Genomic DNA, 25,214 nt, shown 5'->3' with positions numbered 1-25,214 from the left:
AATTAGTCCACTTTTAATCCACTGTTTGGATCATCAGTGGCAGATTTTTAGTCGAAGTGTTTAGCCTCTGGATCCGAATGGGACCGCTCATTGTTCGCTCATCGCAGTATCATCGTCAACGTATCAAGCCGCTTCCAACCCAGCCTCATAGTGCCGAACCCGGAACGGCAGGCCCACGTCCACGCTTTGTGGGTGCGCGCACGCCTCCAAATCGTGATCCCCATTCCCAGCGGCCGGCTCCACCACAGTTCCATGGAAAGCGCACCGGCGTTCGTTGGCCCGTCCGACAGGAAGGAGACGACACGCTGATGGCTCTGCCGTGCCGGCACTGCCCGGGGGGCAGGGCAGATCTCCCGAGGGCCAGGCCAAGCTTCTGCATGACTGCATCTGCTTCCGCTTCCACCCACCCGCAGGCCGCAGGTACGATCCCCTGAGCTGCTGCAGCTTCGTCCCCTTCCTCTCTCGAGCCGAACCCATACATTCCCCCAGAGAACCCCAAAGCGCGCACTGACACCATGGTGAATGTTCATTTGGTCGCTAATCGTTGTTTGTTAATCGTCGTGCCTTGTTCATTTCTCGTCAATTTTCCCTGTTTGCTGGCGGAAGTGGAGAAATTACCCTTGAATCAATTGATCCCCACGGAGCAGTGTCAACCGTGCTGGCCTATGCTTGATCCTGTGGTGCTCATGGGAATTTTCAATTGAACCATGCCGTTCTCAATTTCACATGCCGTTCTTAATTTCACATGCCCTTGATTTCCTTCCCCTCCCCAGGGCGCTCACGGGATCAGGTAGCAGCAAAACGTCGTCACGTCCTCTGGCTCTCTCTCTCTGTTTTTATTTTTGAAAGAAGGCAGGAGCATTGCCCAATTCATTTAAGAAGATAGAAAGTACCGATCACAATAAGTTCGATATTACATAAATGGATTAACTCATAGTACACGAATAGCTTAACTAACATAAATAATTAAAGATAGTCCTCTGGCTCTTCACAATGGATATAAGAGTTCATACAAATGTGGGACTTTTGGCCTGGGTCCACAAGCACAAGTGCACAACACCGGAACACCTAACCTCTAGTGTATCTTTGGTCGTGTACTCGTGTTGTTTCATAAATGGAAGAAGTTTGGTCAAGTTATGCCAGCCTTCAGTGTTCAGTGACGTCGTTCTAAACCTAGCATCTTAGTATGTGGCTTTTCTGCAAACCAAAGCTCATTGAGTCATCCTAAGATCATACCCTGATACTAAGTACAATTACTTTCTGATGCAATCATATCCTGAACACACTGTTCATTGACACTGAAGTGTGAACTTCCTCGCATTGTATTACAATTACAACAGACAATAGCATATGTTTTGAGACTTACATAATAATAGGGCATATCCTATTTTTAAGTATGAAATTATGAACGGATAAAAAATAAACATAGGAGGAAAAGAAGTGATTTTATTGGCCGATGGCATAGATACCTTCTATGGGTCCAAAACGAAGCACGCACACCATATAATCATCAAGTAGCAAGCTCACTTAGTTGAGAGAATAGTGCTGCATGGTGCTATCAGCTTCTTCAACTGAAAGAAGCTTTTGCACCACATTTTCCATGGTGGGCCTTGTGTTTATGTCTTCCTGTACACATAAAACGGCCAACTTGATCATTGTTCTTGCCTGCAAGCCGTTGAAGTGACCATTCAATCTTGGGTCAATGAAGCTAGCAATCCATGCCTGTTCACTGTATGGCATCTTTGCGTTCTCTTCAAGCATTCTAACAATCCTTCCAATAGCAACTTCAACAGTCTCGTCCTCATTTGCTGCCCATTCTGAAACACGAGCTCCCTTGAGCAGTTCTAGAAGCACCACTCCAAAGCTGTAGACATCAACTTTCGCTGTTATCGGAAGTATAGAAACCCACTCAGGAGCTATGTAACCTCTTGTACCACATATCCGTGACATACTTTTATTGGACCCACCTCTATTCAGAAGTTTGGCAAGGCCAAAGTCAGTGATCTTCCAATCCATGTTCTCGTCCAACAACATGTTCTCTGGCTTCACGTTGCAGTGGATGACCCACTCTAAGCACTCATGGTGAAGATAGGCCAATCCTTTTGCCACCCCTAGAGCAATGTTAAATCTCTGCTTCCTCTCAAGCAAGATTAGCGAGCTCTCTGCACCGAACAAGGTTTTGTCCAATGAACCATTCTCCACGAATTCAGAGACTAGTATCCTGTGTGGACCATTAGAACAAAATCCTCAAATTCTCACTAGATTCATATGGTAAATCCTGCCAATCACGCTTAGTTCATGCTGGAATTCTGCTTCACCGTGGTGTATGTCTGACAGCTTTTTCACAGCTACTTTCCTCATCTCCCAATACGCCTTTATATACAATACCTGATGCACCCCTTCCAAGCTCATCTGTAAAATTTCTAGTAGCTCTCTGCAGTTCCTTGTAAGTATACATGCGAAAACGGTTGGTAATCATTTCATACCCAACCTCAGCTGGCCATACTCCTCTTAATTGCTTGCCATCCCTTCTCAAAATAAACCACCATCCTAAAAAAATAAATATTACCTCCACCAGGAACATTGCTGATAAGAACCCATACATATACCGGTATTTTGGTCCACCGTGGCTTCTGTCAGTCATGTCCAAGAAATCAGCTGTCACATTTGTGCTTACTTTGTTACATTCAGAACTGTATTTATGGCCAAAAGGTTGTGAGTGGAGAATAGAGGATTCTAGCAGTTGTACATCGTCAGGGAGCTTGATGTATGCAGAACCAGGTAACCTCTGGTGGGTTATTCCCCCCAAGAAGAGCAGACTTTGTATAGCAGGCACCCATTCCTTGCCAGTATGTGAAGCCCATGCAACTGCAGGTGCTCATGCATATGTTCTTACAAGAATGGAGAGAAACAAAGTGGCCTACATCTTGATCTTGCCCTAAGAATTCAGTGGTGGGTACCTGCACAAACCTCATCTTCTGTCTTCCATCACAACTGGTTCTGAAACGTGGCTTGCAGCCTTTTCTCCCATCACTTGGATTAATGGCCTCATAACCAGGTGCGCATGTGCAAATAGGCACAGGTGTATAAACACATATTCCATTCACTCCACACAAACCACGCCCATAACAGAGCTCAGAGAATGCCATCCATGTGATATACCATGTTCCGTCTTTGTTCAGGCTGTACAGCCTAAGGTTGCCATCATAATCTAGTTTTAGTCTCCTCTTGATCCCCGGACCCCAATCAGCAGCTGTAAAGCTCGCATTATCACTCTCATAGAAATGCCCCAAGCTATCAAGAGCACCGATTCTGATGCTATTAAACAATATTATTTGCTTTTCCCATATATTCGAATGTGGATTTGGCCAGTAGATGAAAGAAATTCCCTTCTCATCATCAAACAGTGCAAGTAAATGTTCATCATCAAAACGTAAGCTGTAGTGGCCAGGAACAAGTAATCTTTGAGTTGATACCAACTTTCTAGCTGCGGTAATGTTTTGATTTGGCAACAAAGAACCAAAGCTTTGCCACAGAATTGTCACCTTTTTACCTTGATGATGAGGTGTCCTGTATCCAGTAGCTGAGCTCGATCAGCATCCGAAGAGCTCACGTTGTTGGTCCATGCGATCTGGCCATTGTAATCTTTTACAACCATACTCTCATCGATTTCTAGCTGGACTCTGGATCCCCAGGTGTGCACATGGTGGAGATGGTTCGCACTCCAGACGATGGTCTTTTCAGCTGATTCAGAGAACCATATAGAGAAGACAGTGGCATTAGATGAAAAGTTGTAGAAGCCACAGGTAAATATGCCATCCGGAGATTGGAGCACGTCAGAGCTGTGCTCTACGCTGAGGGATGAACCTGGCAAGAGGAAGTCATGGGCTGAAACGTGCAGAAGGAGATGATTCAACGCGAGGAGGAACAGAGAGGTGCTAGGTATGTCCATAGTTTTAGGTAGTATTGTAGCAATGGAACTAGTCTGTGAAATGGCCATGAACGCACAATGTTATAGGATCCTACTATCGATACACTGTGCAGAGGGGAATAGCCTTCTCCGATAGACTTTGCAGGTGGGGGGCGGGGTGGGCGACGGTGAGCATGTGCTACATCCATAGTTCATCTGCATAGAATTTTCTCTTGTCCGGTCATGCAGATTGCCGCTTTATTGTTTGATCCAGGAAAGCTTCATGAAGCACGCAGTAAGTTTAAAAGTACCTGTTAATTGTTACAATTAGTGAGCTTTCCAAAGTGGGCCTCATGTTTGCACATGATGAATTGACGTTTTACAATTTTCTTAATTCTAATAGGGAAAGAAGTTGAAAAAGTTGTAAAGGCAGGTTAACATCCAACTGCAGATTGATAGGAAAGTTGTGCAAATATCTCAAGCTGAACATATTTCTGACTGGAATAACGAGCATGGACTGATGATCTGATGATTGCAAGTTGCAGATTCCAGTCTTGTCTGTTTAATTATCGAGCAAGATGAGCCGGAGATTATCTCAATTGTCAAGTCTTAATGAAACTTGAGGCTCACACCTCCTGCTTTGGAATCGCTCAAGCATGAAGCATGAAACAGAACAGACCATAGCCGCATTTAGGAATTTTCGAAATCTATTTTACAACTTTCAATTTCCTACAACCTTGATTCAATGAGATTTTTATTCTGTCGGGCAAATAAACTACTAGCTCTCTCTCTCTAATGTTCAATACCATATCAAATAACAACCACCACGGAGCTGCACAAGGAGCCCATCATGTAAGACTATGCCAAACAGTTTACAAGAACATTAAATGTTCTCTGAAGAAATAGTCCCAAAATAAAATTTATGGTTCATTCGACTTGGCACGAACTTTATTTCATTGCATGGACAAACTTGGCACGAACTTTATTTCATTGCATGGACAAGCTCATCAGGACCTGAAAAAAAGGAGAAAGTATGTCGTAAGCAATTTGTGTGCAGTGAACCCCTCAAATACTTAGTATTAGCTTATTAATATTTTAGCTTGACACCGTTTCTTATCTGATTATTTTATTCAAAAGTTCGAATATGAGATTATGGAACAAAAGAACTTACCAACTCTCAATTTACTAGCCAATCACTCTTGTCCATTCAAAAAAGGAAATCAGTGTCGTCATCCATTCTTGAATCCGGTTTGTTTTTATTACCCTTGGATCCTGCATATTACAACGGCAATCATATCATAGGGTTAATAAAGAGAATACAACAATGAGGTAGTAGCCTTTACCTTGAAAAATACAGAACGGGTTCAATAATGTACAACTAGTATATACTTAAAAATAAACAACAACGATTAATAGCATGGGTACTATGTTTTATACCAACAAAGAAAATATCTTATAGGAAATAAATCAGGATATGAAAAATCTAGGCATATTTCTTTAAAATAAAAATACAAGGAAAAAACTAGAGTTACCATTAGCAACGACCATCTTTAGCTCATCTGTCTTAGAGTCTAACTCTATGATATCATCAAAATCAATAGGGTGGCTGCTTGTCCCAATCTTGCGATCCTTGACCACCAATTTTGACTTGGAATGGGATCTTGTTCGAGTTGCCACTCCCCTGTTCTCGGCGTGTACTACATCTTTGAGAATGGACATCCCCTCAAACTTTCTTTTCTTTGGTAGGCTTGCATCTCCTGCCTTTGCATGAATCAAAGGCGGAGCATGTTTGTTCTTGCTCTACATCTTCAGATTTCTTGTTGTTTCTTTCTTCTCCATTGCGAACGAGACTACCCTCCACTATTGTTTGCACCTCGCCTATGGGCATCATATCACTTGATTTCCCTGACATACTTCTTGGTTGACAAATAATGCTTATGGCGGTGGACCGAACAAGGTGAGGGGTATGTTGGTTCAAAGGTGTATAGCGACAATAGAAATGCAGGAGAATATATAAAAACTAGAGAACGATTATGACCATTGGTGGCTTTGTGACCATTAGGATTACTTTTAGAAACTATTAACATTTACAGATATGTGATAAGTGGCACAAAATATGTATCTGTAAATTTTAATTGCCTAGAGAGTATATATAGTTACTAAATAACTAGATGGTGGATTTGAACTGATGGAAGAAATCCGTCGAATCAAAACGATCATATATCAAATCTTTTGCATTAACTATATGAACACAATAGTGACTGCCAAATCTTGTGACGCGTTTTTTAAAAAAATACTGGAAGTAAATGAACATCCAGCTCATTCCACTTAGAGATAGAATTATTTGCTCTGGGCAGCCTGTTTCTAGAAACATGTAGCGAAGTGTCATGTTTGCATTGCTATTCTACACTTATATGCTATAGTCCAAATAGATTTGAAAATGGGCATGTGGTTTAGAAGAAAAATTCATTTGAAATTTGAAACATGAGCAGCATCCCACCCAACTTCATCTAATTGTAATTTGTATACATGCACGCATCCAATCCATTCTATGCACCAGCCCTCTACAAGTTGGCTTGGCGCCAACGCTCCACATCATGGGCACGTGTATTCAATTGGATTGGTTTTCACGAATCTCAAAGCAGACGTAGGAGCTAATTTCTTCCCGACATGTTTTGAGTGGAAAATTGGAAACAAGAAAGGCCCGGCCCATCACGTCACTGGGAAAAGTCACGGCCCACGACGCTTGCAATCCGGACTCCCGATCCCAGTATTCGCTCCGTCCGCAGTCGCCCAATTCGCCGCCGCTTCTCCCCTCTTCTCCGGTCATGGAGGAACTTGTCATGGAGGAGCGGGTGAAGTCGATTCCGAAGGAGATCCAATCTCTGGAGAGGAGGATCAATTATCTGATGGGGAGGAAGGAGCATTTGATGACTATGATGAGAAATTCCGCGGACAAGCAACAGAAGATCGAGGAGAAGCTAGTGGATCATGAGGAGGAGCAGCAAACCTGGGAGAATTATTTGCCTCAGTTCTTGACGGACCCCTCGCTGCCGCCGCTCAAGAAGTTGAAGAAGCAGAAGGTTAAGGAGGGGAAGCTGGTGGTGGTGGAGGACGAGGGGGAGGAGCATTCGCCCGGAGAGGCTTCTCCTCCTGACTCTACCGTCACCGAGCTCGTGCTGCCGCCGCTCACTCCCCGCTACCCGCTGCATCCGTCACCGACCTCGCGCTGCCGCTGCTTACTCCCCGTTACCCGCTGCAACCCGAGGGGGGCGACATGGATGATTCCCAGGAGTGGGCGCAGGAGTACGACAGGGTCAAGGCGCTCAATAGTAATTCTTGTATCCTTGATCGTCTGTTTATTTTTTTAATAAGCATTTTTTTTCTGTTTTGTTCACAATAATTAATCATTGGAACGTCTCCTGTCCTGTTTAGCTCCTCTCGAGAGTCTTCCCACCCAGATCAAAAGTTGCAAGGACCCCGCTACCCGCGCCGCCGTGGTCGCCCCAGATGACAAGAGGATGCTCCTGCATGTGGCTGACTTTGTTGTTAGCATTTCTTATTCCTTTTTCGATCTTTATACTAGTAATGATCGCCCCAGTTCACCCGGTCTTGTGCTCTCCCCTCTAATCCCTTGCATTACTCGCTGATGTGTGTTTTCCCTACCTGCATTTGTAGACCAAGATGTGACTGAGTACTGCACTGGCTTCATCATCAGCTCCGACAAAGTCAATAAGAAGGCCAGGATCCTGACCTGTGATTATATTGTCTGCAGCGAAGCTGACACCAACCGCAAGGTACTAAGTACTAACCAATCAACCAACTGTTGTCCTACAAGTTGTATTTGTTTCCCCTGATTGCTCTAGTGGTGTTTAGACATGCTTTTTACAGAACTGGCCATCCCCAAATAGCTTGCCTGTTTGTTTCAATTTGGTTTTATGCATGGAAAGTTCTAGCCTTCTCTTCATTCTTTTGCATTCTGTTGTGATTGTCCTTGCACATCTCTCGAGTTTGGGCCATCTTTTTTTAATCTTGTTTAGGCTTCCTCTAGTGTTTACTTCTTTGGTTTATTACCTATTTTTTCTTATAACCCTTTCGTGCAGTTGAACTATATTTGATCGTATCTCATCATTGCAGTATCTCATCATTGCAGGTATACATTCACTGGCCATACATGCAAGATTCCCTCATTGAGGGAGAGTTGTTGTTCATCAGTAGGCACTATCATATTGCTTTGCTGGAGATCCCGGTGGATGTTGTCACGATCCAAATGTAACAACTCTGCCTTAATTAAGTGTACTTAAACTAAAACAAGTCATTAGTCACTAAGCAAAAGAAGTGAAATGTCCATTTTGACCCTAAAAAGCTCCTTTTGGAGTTAAATATAAAACTTGAGTTTTTATGTACAAACATGAAATTTTGCCCAAATAAGAGTTGTAAAACTTCTAATTTCTAACAACTTTTGTTAATAACACTTTGGCTAATTCGGAGTGGGAGAAGGTCAAAAACAAGAATCAAACCAGGAGTATAATAAAACCCTACAAACAACCGGAGTCCTGGAATTCAAGTTTTTCCTCAACTTTGCAACCTGTTATCTCACAATTTCATATCTAAACTCAAGTCAGGCCTTTAATAAAAGTTGTAGCCCCTTAAGTGTGTTCCAATTTTGTTACACTGACCCAGGTTCAAATCGAACCCGAACCTACTCAAAAACTTGATCAAAGTCGGGTAAAACAGTCAACTCAGCCCTCTGGGCATTCCAGCTCTAAGTCTGGAAACCGTCCAGAGTGCGCCTCTTGGCGAGTGTGTTCCTCCAAATTTTTGAGCTAAACTCGAGAAAAGACCTTAATAGAAGTTGAATTCCTAAGACTGAAGAGCAACTCCTTCAATAGCACCTTGGTCTAATTCAACTCAGAAGCTGCCCAAAAGTCGAGTCAAAGACAGCCAAACTCCTGAAATTTCACCAAATCGGCTAAAATGCCTAAGTCCGAAATCTCTAGTTTTTGGCAAACTTTGGCTTGAGTTATCTCCAAATCCTTTCAAAATCTTGACAAACACCTTTAGTAAAGTTTGAACTCCGATCATAGATCTACAAGTTTGCTAAAGGGATATTTGAACGTTTAGTTTAAAAATCTTGAATGGAGGGCCCCCAAAGTTGATCTTGTTTGCTGCCCGGCTTGCCTCGACGCCAACGCGCCCGGGGCATGTTCGCCCGCGCGCCACCCGCCACGTGGCCGCCGTCCACCGGCAGCTCGCCGACGCCCTATCCCTGGCGGGGAAGCGATAGGACGGGAGCCCCGACGCCCAACCAGCGCCGCGACAAGACCCGACAAAGCTTCCCACTACCCTATTGTCGGTCGAGCACATCCCTTGCCCCTGCCGCGCATCCACGCCCGCCAACCGGAGCTTTGCCCACTCGCCGGAAAAGCCGCCACGCCGCCGTCATCCCACGCCTCTACCCGCTCACCCAACCAGAGCCTTGGCACTCCGCCTTGCCCGCCCGACAAACCGGATGCCCACGCTACGTATCGCCCGTGGCCAACCACGATGAGATGCGCCCGGAGCTTCGCTTCCAGGGCCAATGGCGCCTCTGGCCAATGGCCGCCTCGCCCGCGCACCAGCTCTCCTCGGCCTTATCCTCCCGCGTCCGGAGCCCCGCCTCGACCCTCTACTCCACCTCTCCCCTATAAAAGGGCCAAGCACGCCGCCACAGCCACCCTTCGCCACCTCCCGTACGCTGCGCCCCTATTTTTCCACTGTGCTACCACTAAGGCTCCCGTGGAGCTCCCACCTCCGCGCCACCCCGCGCTCCGACAACCTCTCCGCCCGCTTCGCCACCCCTCCGCGCACGTCCCCGAGCCGCTCGTTGCCCTCCCGATGCCACCGATGTGCCGGAACACCACCCGCACCGCCACCCGCCAAGCCAAGTCGCCGCCGCCGCGTTCCGACCCTCGCCGGCCATCTCCGTCGCCCCAACTCCGCCAAGTCGAGCTCAGGTGAGCCCCTGCGCATCCCCGGCCACTTGTTGCCCGATCCCCGCCGGCGAATCGTCGGGGATTTCACTGCCACCGACGTGCGCACCCCCGGGGACGACATTGCGCCTTCCCCAATATTTCTAGGGGTCTAGGCGCAAAACCTCAGGACCTCTGTGCAAATAAACCATAGACGTGAGGGGTAGAATGCAAGTTTGCCTCGGCTTATGGTTTTAAATCGGCAGAAAAAGGTTTAAACTTTGTAAATGCCCAGTAAATCGTAGAAAAATCATAAAAATATCAAACCACTTTTGTTGGAATCCTTGTTCTGTCTAGTTTCTTACAAAAATAAGTTTGCCCATGTTACTGTTGTAAATAATATCCTATAGTTTTATTCCTTACTTAGGCCTTTTAAATCATAGTAAATAGAGGAAAAATGATAAAATCCAACTCTGTGGTGTATGATTCAGTGAATAGAAGCTCAGAAAAATACTTAGGGCCCTGGAGTAGAACTTAAAGTTACTGTTTTAACCTTATATTTGAATACTAGGGTTAAATCTTCCTTTTTGCATAAGTTTTAATCCAGAGCTAAGAAAAATATAAAATCACCTGGAGTAGCTCAGTTTTGAGGGGTAGTTTACAGGAAAAATATGGGTTGTGGTCAGAATCAGAAAGAAACCCACCTTCCTTGTAAAGCATGTTTGAATAGGAGATAAATAGGGGAAATAGTTATCCTTCTCAAAAAATCATGAAAAATTCAACAAAGCCTCTGTAACACACCTTCAACCTACGGGTAAAATTTCACCCTCAGAATCACTGTAAGTTTTGAGATAAAAATAGTTAAGTGCATGCTACCTTTGGTGATAATATGCGTTTAATTCTTTTTGTGGTAATCCAATGGCTCCCAAAATTTTACAGTAACTTATTAATGACTTAATTAAGGTGTTGTAATTTTCTCAGTGCCTTTTATTGCTGTTTGATTGAGAAACCACTTTTTGGCTAAGTAATCGGTTAAAAGGAATAAAAAGAAATATAAATCCTAATAAGCTAAATGAGTAATTTTGGAAGAGATACAAAAAAATATTCAGAAGGGAATAACTCTCCAAACGCACTTGAACAACCCCACCTTCTTTAAGCAACTCTAAGTTGTGAGAACCTATATATGTACACAATCGCCATCCATGTCAACCTCAAGCCTGAACCGACCCCCACCCTACTTTATGAAGTAATGGAAGTTAAAACCTTGTTTAGGTGAATGTGTCCTATATACAACTTTTCTTTCTACCAATAAGTCATGCCTTGCATCGTTTGTGTACACGCATGAATAAAACTAAACTCTTGCATGTGCATGTCGTGTAGAAGCTAATCTCGCCGACGGAACGTACGAGCTCCACCCTACGCCGGAAGAAGAACCTGCTACAGAGCTTCATCACTTGGAAGTTGAGCTCGAGCTAGATCAAGACCCCGAGGAACCGCTAACTTATCCTGAAGGCAAGCCCCGGTGCATGCTTTCTTGTTTTAAATTTACGCAATATGTTGATGCTATGATTGTGCATTTAAGTTACTAGGCGTTGTCTAAAACCTTATATGCATGAATTTAGTACCCTTTTGATCTGAACACTAGCATGATAAGTCGCGTAGATGCAATGCTAAATAGGACTCGATAAAAGTCGAGTGATTGCCTGTCACTCGCGAGTTATAGGAGTTGTTTGTTTACTTATGCTGCAACCATAAGGATGACGGACGGGATCGGAATTGTTCTGATATGGTGGTTTGCCCAGTCTGTCTAGTAATGAACTTGCTAAGGTCGAAATGTATCGGCGTTTGTGATCAAGTGCTTGAAAGTACTAATCTCATACCTAGTATGGGATGGGGAAGCCTAGTACCTGATTGAACTAGGGCGTGGCTTATACTCCTGCTGTCCCTGGAACGAGGTTCCCATGGTGCATCATGTGGGTGCAAATGTGGTCACAGTACGGCAAGAGGCTGGGACTGTGGAGCATTGCATGCCAAGGGAAGTTTGGCTCTGACACGAGCCTAGGGATCGATGGGGACGACTGACAAATGAAGCGACCCTTCGTGGTGCGCAGATGTCGTGAGATTAGGTTCGCCATGCATGGTTAATAAATTCGAATCGGTTCGTCTGCCTCTCACAGTTTGGGACTGCTTGATCACTATTCTGCACTGAGTAAAGATGGAACATGATGATATTAATCTCGATGCTTATTCTTTAATTGTTTGGAAACTATATTTGCTTAGTATAAGTTGCTAATCTAGACTGGTTAATGAACGTAGAACTTGAGCTAAAATATTGAAAGTAAGGACCGACTATAGACGCTTTTGGCAAAACAAACCCAAAGCCAGAAAGCCATGCATGTCTAGGAGTTGGTGAAAGTGTTTATCACCTGACGGGTCAGTCTTGCTGAGTATTAGTTGCTCAGCCTTGTTGTGGCTTAACTTTTCAGGTAATGTCGATAGTATGGTTGCTGGCACCACTTGACCTACCCAGCTCCCTCCGAGCTGGACAGTCGAGTGGGATCTCTCCTCGGACGGTGAGGGCAGGGATCACTGATGTCAGGATCGGCTTCATCATGATATCGTGTATCAACGTTTAGCTTCCGCTTGTTCTACTTCATCTTTGTTGAACCTTGCAAACTTGTTTGAATTTCGAAAAATCTGATGTAATAAATTGTTGAACTATGTTAATGCGATGGGAATGTTGTAATCTCTGTGCCACTCACCTTCGTGTGAGCAATGCTTCTCGATCCTGTGTAAGTGGTTTATCGGATGAAATCCGACGGATGACCAAGTTGACTTGCTTAAAGTGCATGATCGCGTGTCAGGCGACTTAAGTGCATTTTAGTCAGCTTAATTTGGGCGATTCCGCTACACCAAAGTTGCAAAACAAGTTTAACATGTTAACATGAGCATCATTTGTGCATAATTGAGCATCATGCCATGTATTTGTTTAAGTTCACATAATTGTTGTTTATTGTTGAAATTCAAGCTTGTGAAGCAACCGTGCCTCCTGTTATTTTATTTAAACATTAGATACAATTTGATGATTTTACAGTATTTTTACTTAATTTTTCAGTGATGTTTTCCCACGTTAAAAATTCATTTAAGTTTCAGTTTGGTTGTTTTTTATTGCCAATTATGTGAAAACCTGAGAAGTTCTTGAGGTGATTCTTATGACAATGTGTTCTTCGCAATTTTATCTTTCAAATGAGTATTTTTGAAAGATTTTTAGGTGCCTGTAGCTGGGTCGTTTGAGTAGGGAAATTTGAATGGTTTGAAAATTGGTCGGGCCCACGCGTCAGCGTCTCCTTCTCCCTCCTCCCGCTCCTCTCTCTGCCCCGGGTTGGGCGGGCAGAACTCGCCCACCACGTCATCGCCGTACACCGGCCGGCAAGGCCCCGGCCACGCAAAATGCTGCTCCTGCCCTCGCCCCGCTCCTCCTTTATAAGCCGTACCGGTGTCCCTTCCAAACCCTAGCCACCTCTTCCACCACTGCCGCTGCCACCAGTGGTGCCGCCACCTCCAAGCGCCGCCACCTTCGTCGAAATCCCACCGCCGACGGTGAGTCTCCGGTCGATTCCTGCCGCTAGAGCTCCCTCGCGACGTTGTGCTTTCGTTTTACCCCTCACCTCCGCTTCCCATGCCTCGTGCAGGTCTCCCGTTGGCGCCACTGTCCGCCGCCTGCCGCCTCCTCCTCCTTGCTGCTGTGCCGCTGCTGGTGAGCCTCGCCGTCTTGGGGCGCGGCCCCGCCGCTTTTCCCCACCGCGCTGCGTCGCGCCGTCTCCGTGGCCGCCGCCGGCTAGGGCCACAGCCGGCCTTGCCGTGCGCCGTGCCTCTGTGTCTGTGTGTGCGAGGATGTGTTGTGGGAAGAAGAAAGAAGGAGAGGGGGGTATGGGAAAGTTTTAGGGACCTAAGTGTGAGGGTTCAATAGATCTGAGGGTTGAATAGCAAGATGACCTCGGTTTTGTTTTATTTCCTGAATTTAAATAGCTGCAAAATTGGAAAATGCATATAAATTGTAGAAAAATGCTAAAAATGTGAAACTTATTTTGTTGTGTTCCTGATGATATATAGTCTATTTCAAAAATGATCTTCATGAACTTCTTGAAATTTCTCAAGACCAAGGTGAAGCGTCCCCACTTAAGTAGAGATTAAATGTGATACAAATATCAGTCCCAGGAGGCTGATAACACATTTATTCAACAGATGGTTCAAAAACTGTACAGCTCCCGAAGGAGCGGGCGGGTAAGCCACACCCAAAGAAGAACCAAAGCAATAATGATACAAATCCAAGTTGGAGTCCAGTCGGACTCCGGGCTGCAATCGGAACTAAGCGTCAGCGGAAGCATCCTGCAAAGGCCAACACCACAGGCAGCGTTGAGTGCGGACACGACCTCCTACTTGAGATCCTCGGCGACGTAATCCGGGTCTTCCTCTGAAGCAACAAAACAAGAGTGAGTACGAAGGTACTCAACAAGTCCAACCCCATCCACAGAGGGGGATATAAGCAAGAGTATGCACAGGATATAACAAGGATGAGGTTAAGGTTCATTTGCAATAAAGCTAGATTTTCAACACAAGTAAGGGTTCATTTTCAAAAGTGTTTTCGCAAAGCATTTCCTTTAGTAACCGAAACATTAAGTGGGGTTGATCCTACACAAAGGATCCAAATTTTATTGCTATCGGACTCCCCGTCCGCCATAGCTCATGGCACAATTGCCGGACACTTCCAAAATCCAACACACGCTACAAAACCATCCATTTCCAAGTGCTAGTTATGTGACCAAGCCGTAACTCATCCAATGCCGTGGACACTGCTACCCAGATATGTTTTAACTCTGCAGAGGTTGTACACTTTTCCCACAAGTAGGGTACCGCAGCACGATCACCTTAGTGCCGGTGCGGATCCTAACAAAGCCATTACCCACCTTAGCTAAACCTGACTAGTCCACACAGAAGCGACCAAGGGGTTAACGACCTACCAACGAGGTCGTAACCGAGACCTAAGTCACAAAGATCTTACTCCTTTTTCATGGGCTCCCGTTGCTCACCAGCTCACCTGAAGACTAACGGTTTAGCTAGTGGGATTTATGCTAAGCCGTTGCCGCATACAACGGTCAAGTGGTTGCACGAAGGTTGGGTTAGGTAAGATGACACATCAACTCGGTCTGTAACCATGACAAGATGGATATCTCCCAACCTTGCTCAACCACCAAGGTACGAGCCCATCATATTGGCATTTCACACATGAAACACCCATCCATCTCATCTAAGCATTTCTTTCCTTTACTTCCGAAAAACCCAACTTCCCTTTTTAAAACACTTACACATTTGTTCTTTAACAAAACACATTGTGATCATGTTTGAATTGAGTAATAAGGTCCTAAGCATTCTAGCAGTAATTATCATCCAAACAGAACAAGTCATATTTAGAGATAATTATAGGACAAGCAAGTAATAATCATAACAATCAAGGGGTGTCTATCCAACCATGTTTCAGCAGTAAAATAATATGCAATTTATAAAACAGGCCAATAGGTTGTGTTTGAAAAACTAGGATAAATATGCATCAAAGGGTGAGATTGGACTTGCTGTTCTCAAAGCCTTCCGGGAGTTCCTGCTCGCGGTACTGGTCCTTGGGCTCGGGCTCGCGGTCAAACTCCTCCTCGTGCTCCTCCTCGGGTACTCCGCGATCTACGGCACACACAATCGAGCACACAATGAATAAAAGAGAATTAAAATTTTTCCCGTTGAGCTACGAACAGAGAATGCGAACGAAAATTGAAGGAGTGGGTATTTTCATGAAATTTGGACATGCCTCGGCAGAAGTATATGAGAGGAGGCCGTGGTCGAATTTGGGATCAATTGGAGGAAGTTTGGCGCATGAAATGACGAGTTAAAGGAGTGTTAGGGGCTTAAAACAAGGTTTTGGACTAAACTGCGAGAACCAGGGACCTATTTGTAATTATTTCTGAAAGGTGGAAGGGCGTATCTGCGAGAATTCTTTGAGAGAGGTGGAAGGGCTGGTTTGCAAATAGGGGAAACTAGGGGGTTAGATCAAAATTGAAGGAAAATTTTCCCTTTCTCCTTCCTTGGTCCGGTACAGGAGGTGGGGAGGAAGGAACGGCCGGTGGCGGGCCGGCCGGCCTAGCTCGCCGCCGGCGAGGCCAAGCGGCGGGGGAGGTGGAGGAGGATGTGGGTAACCCATTTGAGGTCTCACCTCGGGCGAAGGGGAACCGAAGAAAGGGCGCCGGTGGCTGGCAAGGAGGCGGCTCGGGCGGGGGTTTGGGGTGGCGCGCAGGGGAGTAGGGAGGGGCGGTGAGCTTGTGGTGGGGGAGGAGGAGGAGGCCGGCCTCGGGCAGCTTTTATAGCTGGCGGGAGGGGAGTAGGAAGGGACTCGGTGGCTGGCGGCTTCAATGGAGGCCGGGAATCCTAGCCGGTGGCGTGCCGGAGCGGAGCTCCGCGTGAATGGCGTGATGGGGGCCGGCTCGGTCGACGAGGAGCATAGGGGCGACGACCGGTGGCCGGCGATGGGACGTGGGTGGCCGACGATGGGACGCGGGCGGACAGGCGAGCAGCTCGGCGCGGGCGGCGGCGCGCGGCGTGGCACGCACGGGGCCGGGTGCGAGGGTGGCCAGGCGCGGTGCGGGGCCGGGCGCAGGCGCGGGCGGCCGGGCGAGCGGCGCCATGAAGGGTGCGCCAGGAAGGAAAGGAAGGAGAGAAGGAAAAAGCAGGAAGAAGGAAGAGAGAAGAAAGAGAAGGAAGGAAGGGAGAAAAAGAAAAGAAAAAAAAGGGAAGGGAAAAAGGAAAAGGAAAAAGGGAGGGGAAAATCGGCGAAAGTTGCGGAATCGGTCGGGTACGCGTGATGGATTTGACGGGCACGCGGCGAAATTTGCGAGGAACGGAAAAAGATGACTGTCGACGTTTGGTGCCGGGACGGCGGGGTCGCTGGGGAGGAAAAGATTTTTCGGGAGCTCAACGGTCGGAAAATTTTGAAACAAATTTTTAGCGGGTGATTTGAGTTAGTAAATTTTACGGGCATTACACAAGGCAGTTTCTTTATCGGTGCTTCCTTCATCACTTGAGTCTTCTTTCTTTGCCTTGAGATTTTCGGGGCTTGACTCAACCATTATGCTTGAGTTCACATTGAGAGCAACACTCTTGTTTATCTTTAGACTAAGTGACTTAACCACATCTCTTTCAACCAACTCTTGATGTAAGATTTCACCAAAAAGTTAATTGGGTGTGTTTGTTTTGAAGCTTGGATCCCTTCTAATCATAGTGGCAAGAGTAGAGTTCCTTGGTTGAAAGACCAAAGATGCTTCAAATGCTCTTGAGATAAACTTGGTTGACCTCTCACTCAAAACTAGAGTCACACATCTCAAATCCTTCTCTCACCGAAGCTCTAACTAAAAACTCTTAAAGATTTAGCTCAAGGAGGAAGTGGGGAGGAGTATTGAATATTCTAGGAGGTGTTTGTCTCGGGTTAGGTCAACAACAAATGAAGGGGTGGCTGAGGGGGTATAAATACCCGAGCCCTAAAAACTAGCCATTGCAGTTCTGTTAAGTGATTATCGGAACTTCCAACACTGTTCAAATAAAATAGCTGAGCATCCCCTGCCGGAAGTTACTGGAAACTTCCGGCACCTATTATCAGAACTTCTGACATAGGGTCAGAACTTCTGACATAGGGTCAGAACTTCTGATACTGTTCAATTAAAACTCATTGAGCACCCCCTGTCGGAAGTTTTTGAAAACTTCCGATAGATGTTGGAACTTCCGACCCTATGTCGGAACTTTCAACACTCACGAAAACTGTGAGAAACTAAAAGTGCAAGTGTGTGAGTGGTGTCTCTCATAGGTGGTAGCATCTCAAATAAGTACTTGACATCTTCAAGCTATCCATCCGCGTCCCCCTTTATAGTATAGTGTTCCTATACTCAAATTCAAAATGAGAAAGTATAAAAAGATCTTATTTTATACTTCAACACCGTCCTTCAAACAAATTGGGGTCCTATCTTGAAATTTTTCATTTCTTAAGATTTAAACCTGTCAATTTCTTGATAAATTCATTAGTTCCTTAATTATGCATGTCATCAACACCAAAACCTATTTAGGGGACCAAATGCACTTTCAGCCATCATACCGATCTGACCGACTTGTGCAGAGCAGCAAGGAGCCCCTTCGCACAGCGCACATTCGAGTGCGTTCATGTGTTGGCCTGACTTTAGCGTCAATAGTTGTTTTGCAGGTTTCCTTATTTTGAGTGATGACCGCATTCATCCCGCTGGAGCTGGCAAAGTGGATGGATGGTGGATGTCGCTCTAAGCTTGTGCAGGTGGTGTCTATTGGGCAAGGACATCATTGTTGCACCTTATTACTTTATATCTCTTCGCTGCATTTTAACTCTTAATCTAATAAAAACATGATAGGATAGCCACTAGACCTAGGCTACATCTAAGTTGAATAAGAGCTCCCCTTTTAGTTGATGAAAACTCTCATGTTCTAGTTGCTGTGTGTTATAGTTATAATTCATGAATTTTTGTAAGATGATCAAGACTTGTAAACTAAAGTTAAAAATTTGCTCTCATACCTTTCCTTATGATGGTTGCCATGATGTAAAAACGGTATGCGGGTTGTTCCTAGACGATGCTCGAGGCCCTTACCGGGAATTACCGGAATTATTTCGATTAAGTCGGGTCGATCGATGGATGATAACTCAGTTTAGTTGAGGTAATTTGGGCGGTTCCTTACAGCTTGCGTCTTGGATTTGTGGAGAAGAACGAGTAGAGGTAGAGCTGTTGTTGTTTGCTTTGGTGGAGAAGGATGAGAGAGAGAGAGGAGATGGTGTGCTGAAGATCCAAGGTTGCCTGAGCTGCTCGGGGAAGAAGATAACACAGCTGTTGTTGCTTATTATGTGGCAAAATTATAAAACAAAAACAAATAACAAACTGGAGAGCATGTGGGCCCCACATGCTAGCATGCCACGTAGATGATTTAAGTTAAATTACCAAGATTTAGGACTCAAACGGCACAATTAGTAAGTTTGGGATCGTTTTGCGACATTGGGACCGGGATGACACCAGCTTACTCAGCTTTTTATGTCTTTTCTTGCGCATTGTTTTTATTCCACTCCTCTCGGGCATTCTACTAGTACGGAATAAGGAAAAATGTTTCACACGTTAATCAATAAGAATTTTAACGGTGAAATTCCAAGGAAAAGGGCTTTTGCTGTCGGAAAATACTGGGCCTTCATCATGGACCTACCTGACCCAACCAACCCACATCACACACCAGCCCTGGGCCTGGCCTGTGGCCTAATGGGCCAAGCAAGATGTGGTTAAGCAGGCCGGACAGGCCTGAACGCCAGCCCGTACGTGCCAGTGCCAAGCGGAAACGGCAACCGCGGCCGCGCCGGACTGGCACTAGAGTCGAAGTCGGACCCGTACTCGAGTCCCCTCCCTCCTCCTCCTCCGCCTCCCATATAACCCCGCCGCACGGGATAGGGCTTCCCCGTCTCGCCGCCGATTCGCTGTTGCCTCTCGTCTCCGCCGCCCGTGCGATTCCCGTGCCCGCGCCTCGTAGCCCCCGAGTCAGCAGCCTCTCGCCCTTATCGCGGGATTGGTGCCGAGTTAGGGTTAGGGTTTGTGCGGTCGCGGAGAGGAGGGTGTAGGAGAAGAAGAGGGGTCGGAGATGGAGGAGGTGACGGAGGGAGTGAACAACCTGGCGATTACGGAGCCGCACAAGAAGAACCGGATCCAGGTCTCCAACACCAAGAAGCCGCTGTTCTTCTACGTCAACCTCGCCAAGGTGAGGAATTTTTTCGCCCTTTTGTTTTTTTTTTCGGTCTTTAATTTTTGGGGGGCTTCTCCGACTTATTGAACGAGCAGCGCAGATGCGGCTTTGTAATTTTTTTTAGCAGTAGTTGGAACGTTTTTTATGGATTGGTGCGTGGATCCACGATGGGTGTTGGTCTTAAACCCTAGACAAAAAATATATGTAGCCAGGTTCAGTTTGCTTGTGGTTTTTTGTTTGGGTTGACCTGAGACTAATTTGTTGCGATGGTTGCAGAGGTACATGCAGCAGCACGAGGAGGTGGAGCTCTCGGCCCTTGGCATGGGTAATTGCTTTTTCCCCCCTTTATTACGATGCTATCTACTATTCCACTAGTGAACTGTTGTGTTGCTCTATCTGAAGCATTGTGCTCATGTTTTATTGCGTGGATTTCAAAAGTCAACTGTTTGTAGTGTAATGATTTAGTTTACTTGATTTTTAACCACAACTCCTCCCTGATTGCTCATAGTTTGAGTTTTGACTGTGAGGCCTTAGGGACTTTTGTAGTGTCTTGTTTGGTGAATTACTTAAGGTTATCTGTCAGCATTCATGTGAACTGCCTCACCTCACGAATGTGGTAATCGTTGTGTAAGTTGCTTTGAAAGGTCAGCAGAGGTTGCTAGTGTTATGAGTGATGACAATGTTATCTTATAACTGTAATCTAGGGTCATCAGATTTTCGGATATATGATGCTGTATTATGGTATTAGTGTGTTTATTATTCAAGTGAAAGACTTTTTGCATGATTATCACGGTGTCCTTTATTGCTTTTCTATTACAGCATCGCTATTCTGTTGGTCAAAGTTTCATACGTCAAACATCATAACGTTATTCATGACTTGGTTTTTCACTTCGTACATGCGATTCTGTTTTGCGGTTGTACTCTCTTAATGACTTGCTTTTTCACTTCATACCTTGTGATGATCTTAACCTGTTATGCTGGCCCTACTTTCTCAATTTGAATATACTGATGGACCTGCTCTTATCATTTCAGCCATTGCTACGGTGGTGACTGTTGCTGAAATTCTGAAAAATAATGGGCTTGCTGTTGAAAAGAGTAAGATTAATTATCCTATTCACTTGTGTTGTTAACCTTGGTATTCGTATCTAATCATTCCATCAAAATGGTTCGCAGAGATCATGACATCCACAGTTGATGTCAAGGATGATTCAAGGAGTCGCCCTATTCAGAAGGCCAAGGTAACATATCTTCCCTGTGTGGAATAGAATAGCATAGCTCCAGAGTTCGGCGCATTGTTTTTCTGATTGTGATATATTACTATGGCCAGATCGAAATAGTGCTGGGCAAGACAGAGAAATTTGATGAGCTGATGGCAGCAGCTGATGAGGAGAGGGAAGCTGCCAAGGCTGCTGAGGAGCAGAGCTAAACATCTATTTTAAATTTTGCTGTTGTAGTTTAATTAGTGTCATGCTAGCTGCTGCGTTTGAATCTCTTGACTAACAAGAGATATGCTTCTTTGTTATCAATCAAGAGCTCTGCTCATTGATTAGCTCGGATGTTAACTTGGTTGATCTATTGGTTGTTTGTTTCACTTTAAGTTGGGATCGTTTTGAATGGCAACTTGTTTGCTTAGCATATTTATTGGTGTATGCAAAATAGTCATGGTGGTGCCATTTGTGGTTGGCTATTGAATCACCACTCGTGAAATGGTGGCATTCTCTACAAGGACATATTGGCACATGCCTTCATAGCTATGCTGGTACCCATTTGTGTTTGGCTAATGAATCACCACGCGTGAGTTCCCTGAGATATATCAGTATAAGTAGCAGTCAAAACTGAAGGAATCAGACATGGCCGTGACAAAACTGCTTCCGCAATATCTAAACCCCAGCTGAGAATTGTTTATGGATTTCATACAAAGCTAGATTAAGCCAAATTGTGGAACGATAGTTTTATTTTGGAGAAACACTATGGGGCTGTACATGTAGAAAAAGTATGACGATCCTATGCTACAAGTTAATATTTGAAACAAGAAATGAATTAGAATTTTTGAATAAGAGATTCTTCAGTCTATCTAATGTCTTTTCAGAAGCCACAGCTACACCAATTAGTAGGTAATGAGGGTTTAGTGGCAGATCCTCAAGGGCAAATGTTTAATATACCTATTCAAAACAATTTACTTAAAAGAACTTGCTTCGACAGTATAAAATTTCCTGCACAGAGCCAAAATAAACATAACTTGAATGGAGCAGGACTATTGAGCAGGCAAAAAGTTGGACCACAGAAGTAGCAGCGAGAGTACTAAACATGGTCATGACAAAACTGCTTTCGCAACATGCACCGTCAACTGAGAATATTGTTTATGGATGGATCTCAACACAAAGCTAGCTTAAGCCAAAATGTGACCTAACAGATACTTCAAGTATCAGACCTAAATTTTCCATGAGTCGATAATCCAATTCTCAGTAGAAATAAAAATGATGGTATAATCCTCCGCCACCTTCTTCCAGGACTCTTCAGGGGCAAATGCTTCACTCGCTCTCCGCATCATCTTCGACCAGGATCTTCTTACAGGCCTCATAGCACATGAAGGAGATGCCCGCCGCAGGCATCAGCTTGATACAGCTGGGTCCAAGCCCCTTGTACAGGCCGCCAATCCCTTCCTTCTCCATTATGCAGTACAGGGCATGGAACACATTCTTGTAGATTTGCCTCCCACCAACTGCTCCAACCTGCATCTGCTTGCGGGCCACCTCGAGCGGGAAAGTGGCGGTGCTTGAGATGGCACCAGCAGCTGAGCCGATGAGGAGGGTTGCTATGTTGCTGATCTCCTCCTGCTTGAACGTCTTCCTGTAGAGCTTCTTCAGGGTGTCGTACGCGTAGTAGTTAGTCGCGGCATATGGCACCACTCCTATCAGACTCGGTGTCAGACCACGGTACAGCTCTGATGGGCCTTCCTCACGTAGAATCTTGACAAAAGCATGAAGGAAGTTGTTGTAGACATCTTTCTGCAGAACAAGAAGTGAGCTGAGGTGGACAAAGAAACATTGGTTATTCAAGCTGTTGAGAAAAGAGCTCTATTCACCTCTATCGTCAATCTGGTCTTAATCAATTCCAAAGGATACATGCACAACGTTGAGCTGACTCCAGCAAGTGCTCCAGCAACAAGAGATGGAGGGAGGAAGGTTTTAGGGGGCTCGTCAGCCTTTGGAGTCAAGAATTTTTTGACTGTATCAAAAGCAAACAGCTGCAGTTGGACAAAAAGTTGTCAGCTAGATAAAGGTATTGATCTGGTTGTGCACAAAAGGGGAACAGTATGCTTGATCTGGTTAAAAGAAAAATACGATTTGCATCCATCTTGGAATTCATCAGTAGGAAAAATGGTCATGCATCTCACAACCAAAGTCTGAATAATTTGAGTAGCTTTTCGCCAATCCACAACCAAATAAATTTCTTTAGCAGTAGAGGCCATAAATACTGAAAATTCAACGAGCAAACTAGTAATCATAAACTAGCAAAGCACAGGCTCCATGAGTAGCCTTAAATGTTATGAAGACCACTGGTCAAGCATCTATCTAATATGAAGGATGTAAGCACCAACTTCTGTAACTAGGTGAATTAAACCATTGAGTGAACCTACCTCCAGATATCTGTTTGCAAATGGTATGCTAATTAATAGCTGCCTGGGTGCTGCTGCTACATAAATTGACTTGAATAGCACTGTCTCAGTATTGGTACACCCTTTTTCAACATGAAATTTGTTCTTCCTAGCAAGCCATAAGCAAAATGGAACTGACTGTACAATAGTAGCCAACATTATTCATGGTTTCCAAATTTCTGCACCTAGAAAATTAGCACCCCACCATGTGTGGAAAAAAAGAGCATGATTTGTTCCAAATTTAACAAGGAGTTGACACACTAGTGAATTGGTTGATCAGCAAATAACATCTTCTAGCATCACTGATAGCAGCACACAATAGTGACACCACATTATAATTTCTAGCAACAAGACGTCCTGGACACTGAAATGGTAACAAAGAAACAAGCAACATGCCAACATCTCCTGGACATTGAAATGGTGACAAGGAAACAAACAAAAGGTAATAATTTACCTCAATTGCTTTGCTTGGCGCAACACGGATAACGTTGACAAGATTCCCACGGAACAGCCCAGTCCACCCCTCAGTGTTCATGATCGACTGGAACACCTCTGTCATCGAGTCCCCATTGCTCCCAACCATCAAGTGAGTCCTAATCGTCTCCAACGGCGCCACACAAGTCCTGGAGACAGCCCCCGCAACAGCACCACTAACCAGCCGCCTCAAATGTGGATTCCCAATCTTGATTTTGAGCTTCAGCCCGTGCTTCTTCGCCTTCTTCTTTGCCTTACCATCGACCACCTCCTCCTCGACCGGCTCAGCCTCTGTGCTAATAACTTGGTACCCAACTGCCTCGGAGACATACTTTATACAATGATCAGCGAAGGGAATCTTAATATCCTTCTCCCCCGGACTGGGAGCCACTGCTGGCGCACCCGCCGACACCTTAAGACCAACGCTGGCAAACAGCCCGCCATGAGCAGGCCCAGAGCCTTGCAGGCTTAGAGAGAAGCCCTTGTCTTCGTGCGAATCCCACGGGAACCGCAGCTCCGGGAGCTGAATAGACCAGCCCTGCTTCTTCTCCACGGCTAGCACACTGTTCTTGCTCTTCGCCGTCATCGCAACCATGGTCGCCGCCATCGCCTAGAAGATATAGTTTCTGCTCAACCTGCAGCACACAGTAGAGTTGAGGCTCTGAGGTGCACTGCATTGACGGTCGCAACAAGGAGTATATTCTCAGCCACCAATTCCGAAGGATTGACACCATTGGTTTATAAAAAGAAAAGCTTGCAAAGGTTAGGTGGTCAAAAAAAGTTTATATTCTGATGGGCCAGTACGACATCACCACATAACACTACGCGCACGGGGGATGCAATGAATCAGGCCCCGCCGACCTCAACCCGAATCCATCGTAAGCAAGATCACCAAATTCCACCCCCCCCCCCCCCCCCCCGCTCACCAAACTTCCCAAGACAGCACCCTAGGGCTTGGACACCAGCGGCGTTGCCGGCGAGGAGACGAAGCGAAAATACCTCGAGGTTGCAGCCGCTCCGGGAGCCGGATAGGGCGCCTCTCCCCTTTCCTTCGGCCCCGCGTGGAACGGAGGCGGGCTGGTGGAGGCCGGAGGAGGGGGGCGCGGCCGGCGGCGTCTTCCTCCCCCGCCTCGCGCTGCTCCTTGAACTCGACAGGAGAGGAGGTGCTGCCGCGGTGCCGCCTTTGCGTGAGGGAGGAGGGGGCGCCCAATCCCCTTCGCTTTTGGGGGTTGTTGGTCCCAGGGGACCAAGGGGTTTGGCCGGACCAACTTGAGGGTAGTCTCGGGAATTCGCAGAGGATTTTTAGGTTGCATCGACGCGCGCCACGGCCGCCCTGCTGCCTGCTGGCTGCTGGATTCCAGCGTGCCCTGGTCTTGTTGGGTTGGAC

General features: G+C 45.7%; 3 protein-coding genes across 4 annotated transcripts; 1 reads left to right on the top strand and 2 right to left on the bottom strand.

The window, feature by feature from the left end:
• Positions 1-1,527: 1,527 nt before the first annotated feature.
• Positions 1,528-4,042, bottom strand: LOC117852003 (putative receptor protein kinase ZmPK1). The gene is given in 4 exon segments (XM_072292956.1): positions 1,528-2,359; positions 2,361-2,809; positions 2,811-3,556; positions 3,559-4,042. Coding segments are annotated over 4 exon segments (2,469 nt in total). The 5' UTR covers positions 4,001-4,042.
• Positions 4,043-19,334: 15,292 nt separating this feature from the next.
• Positions 19,335-21,332, top strand: LOC117854109 (uncharacterized protein At2g34160). The gene is made up of 5 exons (XM_034736401.2): positions 19,335-19,710; positions 19,972-20,020; positions 20,728-20,790; positions 20,869-20,933; positions 21,023-21,332. The coding sequence occupies exons 1-5, from the start codon at positions 19,594-19,596 to the stop codon at positions 21,119-21,121; spliced, it is 393 nt and encodes a 130-aa protein (XP_034592292.1). The 5' UTR covers positions 19,335-19,593; the 3' UTR covers positions 21,122-21,332.
• Positions 21,333-21,952: 620 nt separating this feature from the next.
• Positions 21,953-25,051, bottom strand: LOC117854108 (adenine nucleotide transporter BT1, chloroplastic/mitochondrial-like). 2 transcript variants are annotated; one of them, XM_034736400.2, is made up of 4 exons: positions 24,827-25,051; positions 23,808-24,462; positions 22,781-22,942; positions 21,953-22,703 (listed from the first exon to the last, which is right to left on the bottom strand). In XM_034736400.2, exons 2-4 carry the CDS (start codon positions 24,432-24,434, stop codon positions 22,227-22,229), a joined length of 1,266 nt encoding a protein of 421 aa, XP_034592291.1. In that variant the 5' UTR covers positions 24,435-24,462; positions 24,827-25,051; the 3' UTR covers positions 21,953-22,226. The 2 variants fall into 2 exon arrangements, with proteins under 2 accessions (XP_034592291.1, XP_072149370.1); XM_072293269.1 differs by lacking the exon at positions 24,827-25,051 and having other exon boundaries at positions 23,808-24,479.
• Between the last annotated feature and the right edge of the window lie 163 nt (positions 25,052-25,214).

This window comes from Setaria viridis, chromosome 4, assembly GCF_005286985.2.
Source record: "Setaria viridis chromosome 4, Setaria_viridis_v4.0, whole genome shotgun sequence".
NCBI lineage: Eukaryota > Viridiplantae > Streptophyta > Magnoliopsida > Poales > Poaceae > Setaria > Setaria viridis.
This window is presented reverse-complemented; position numbering and strand designations above follow the sequence as displayed.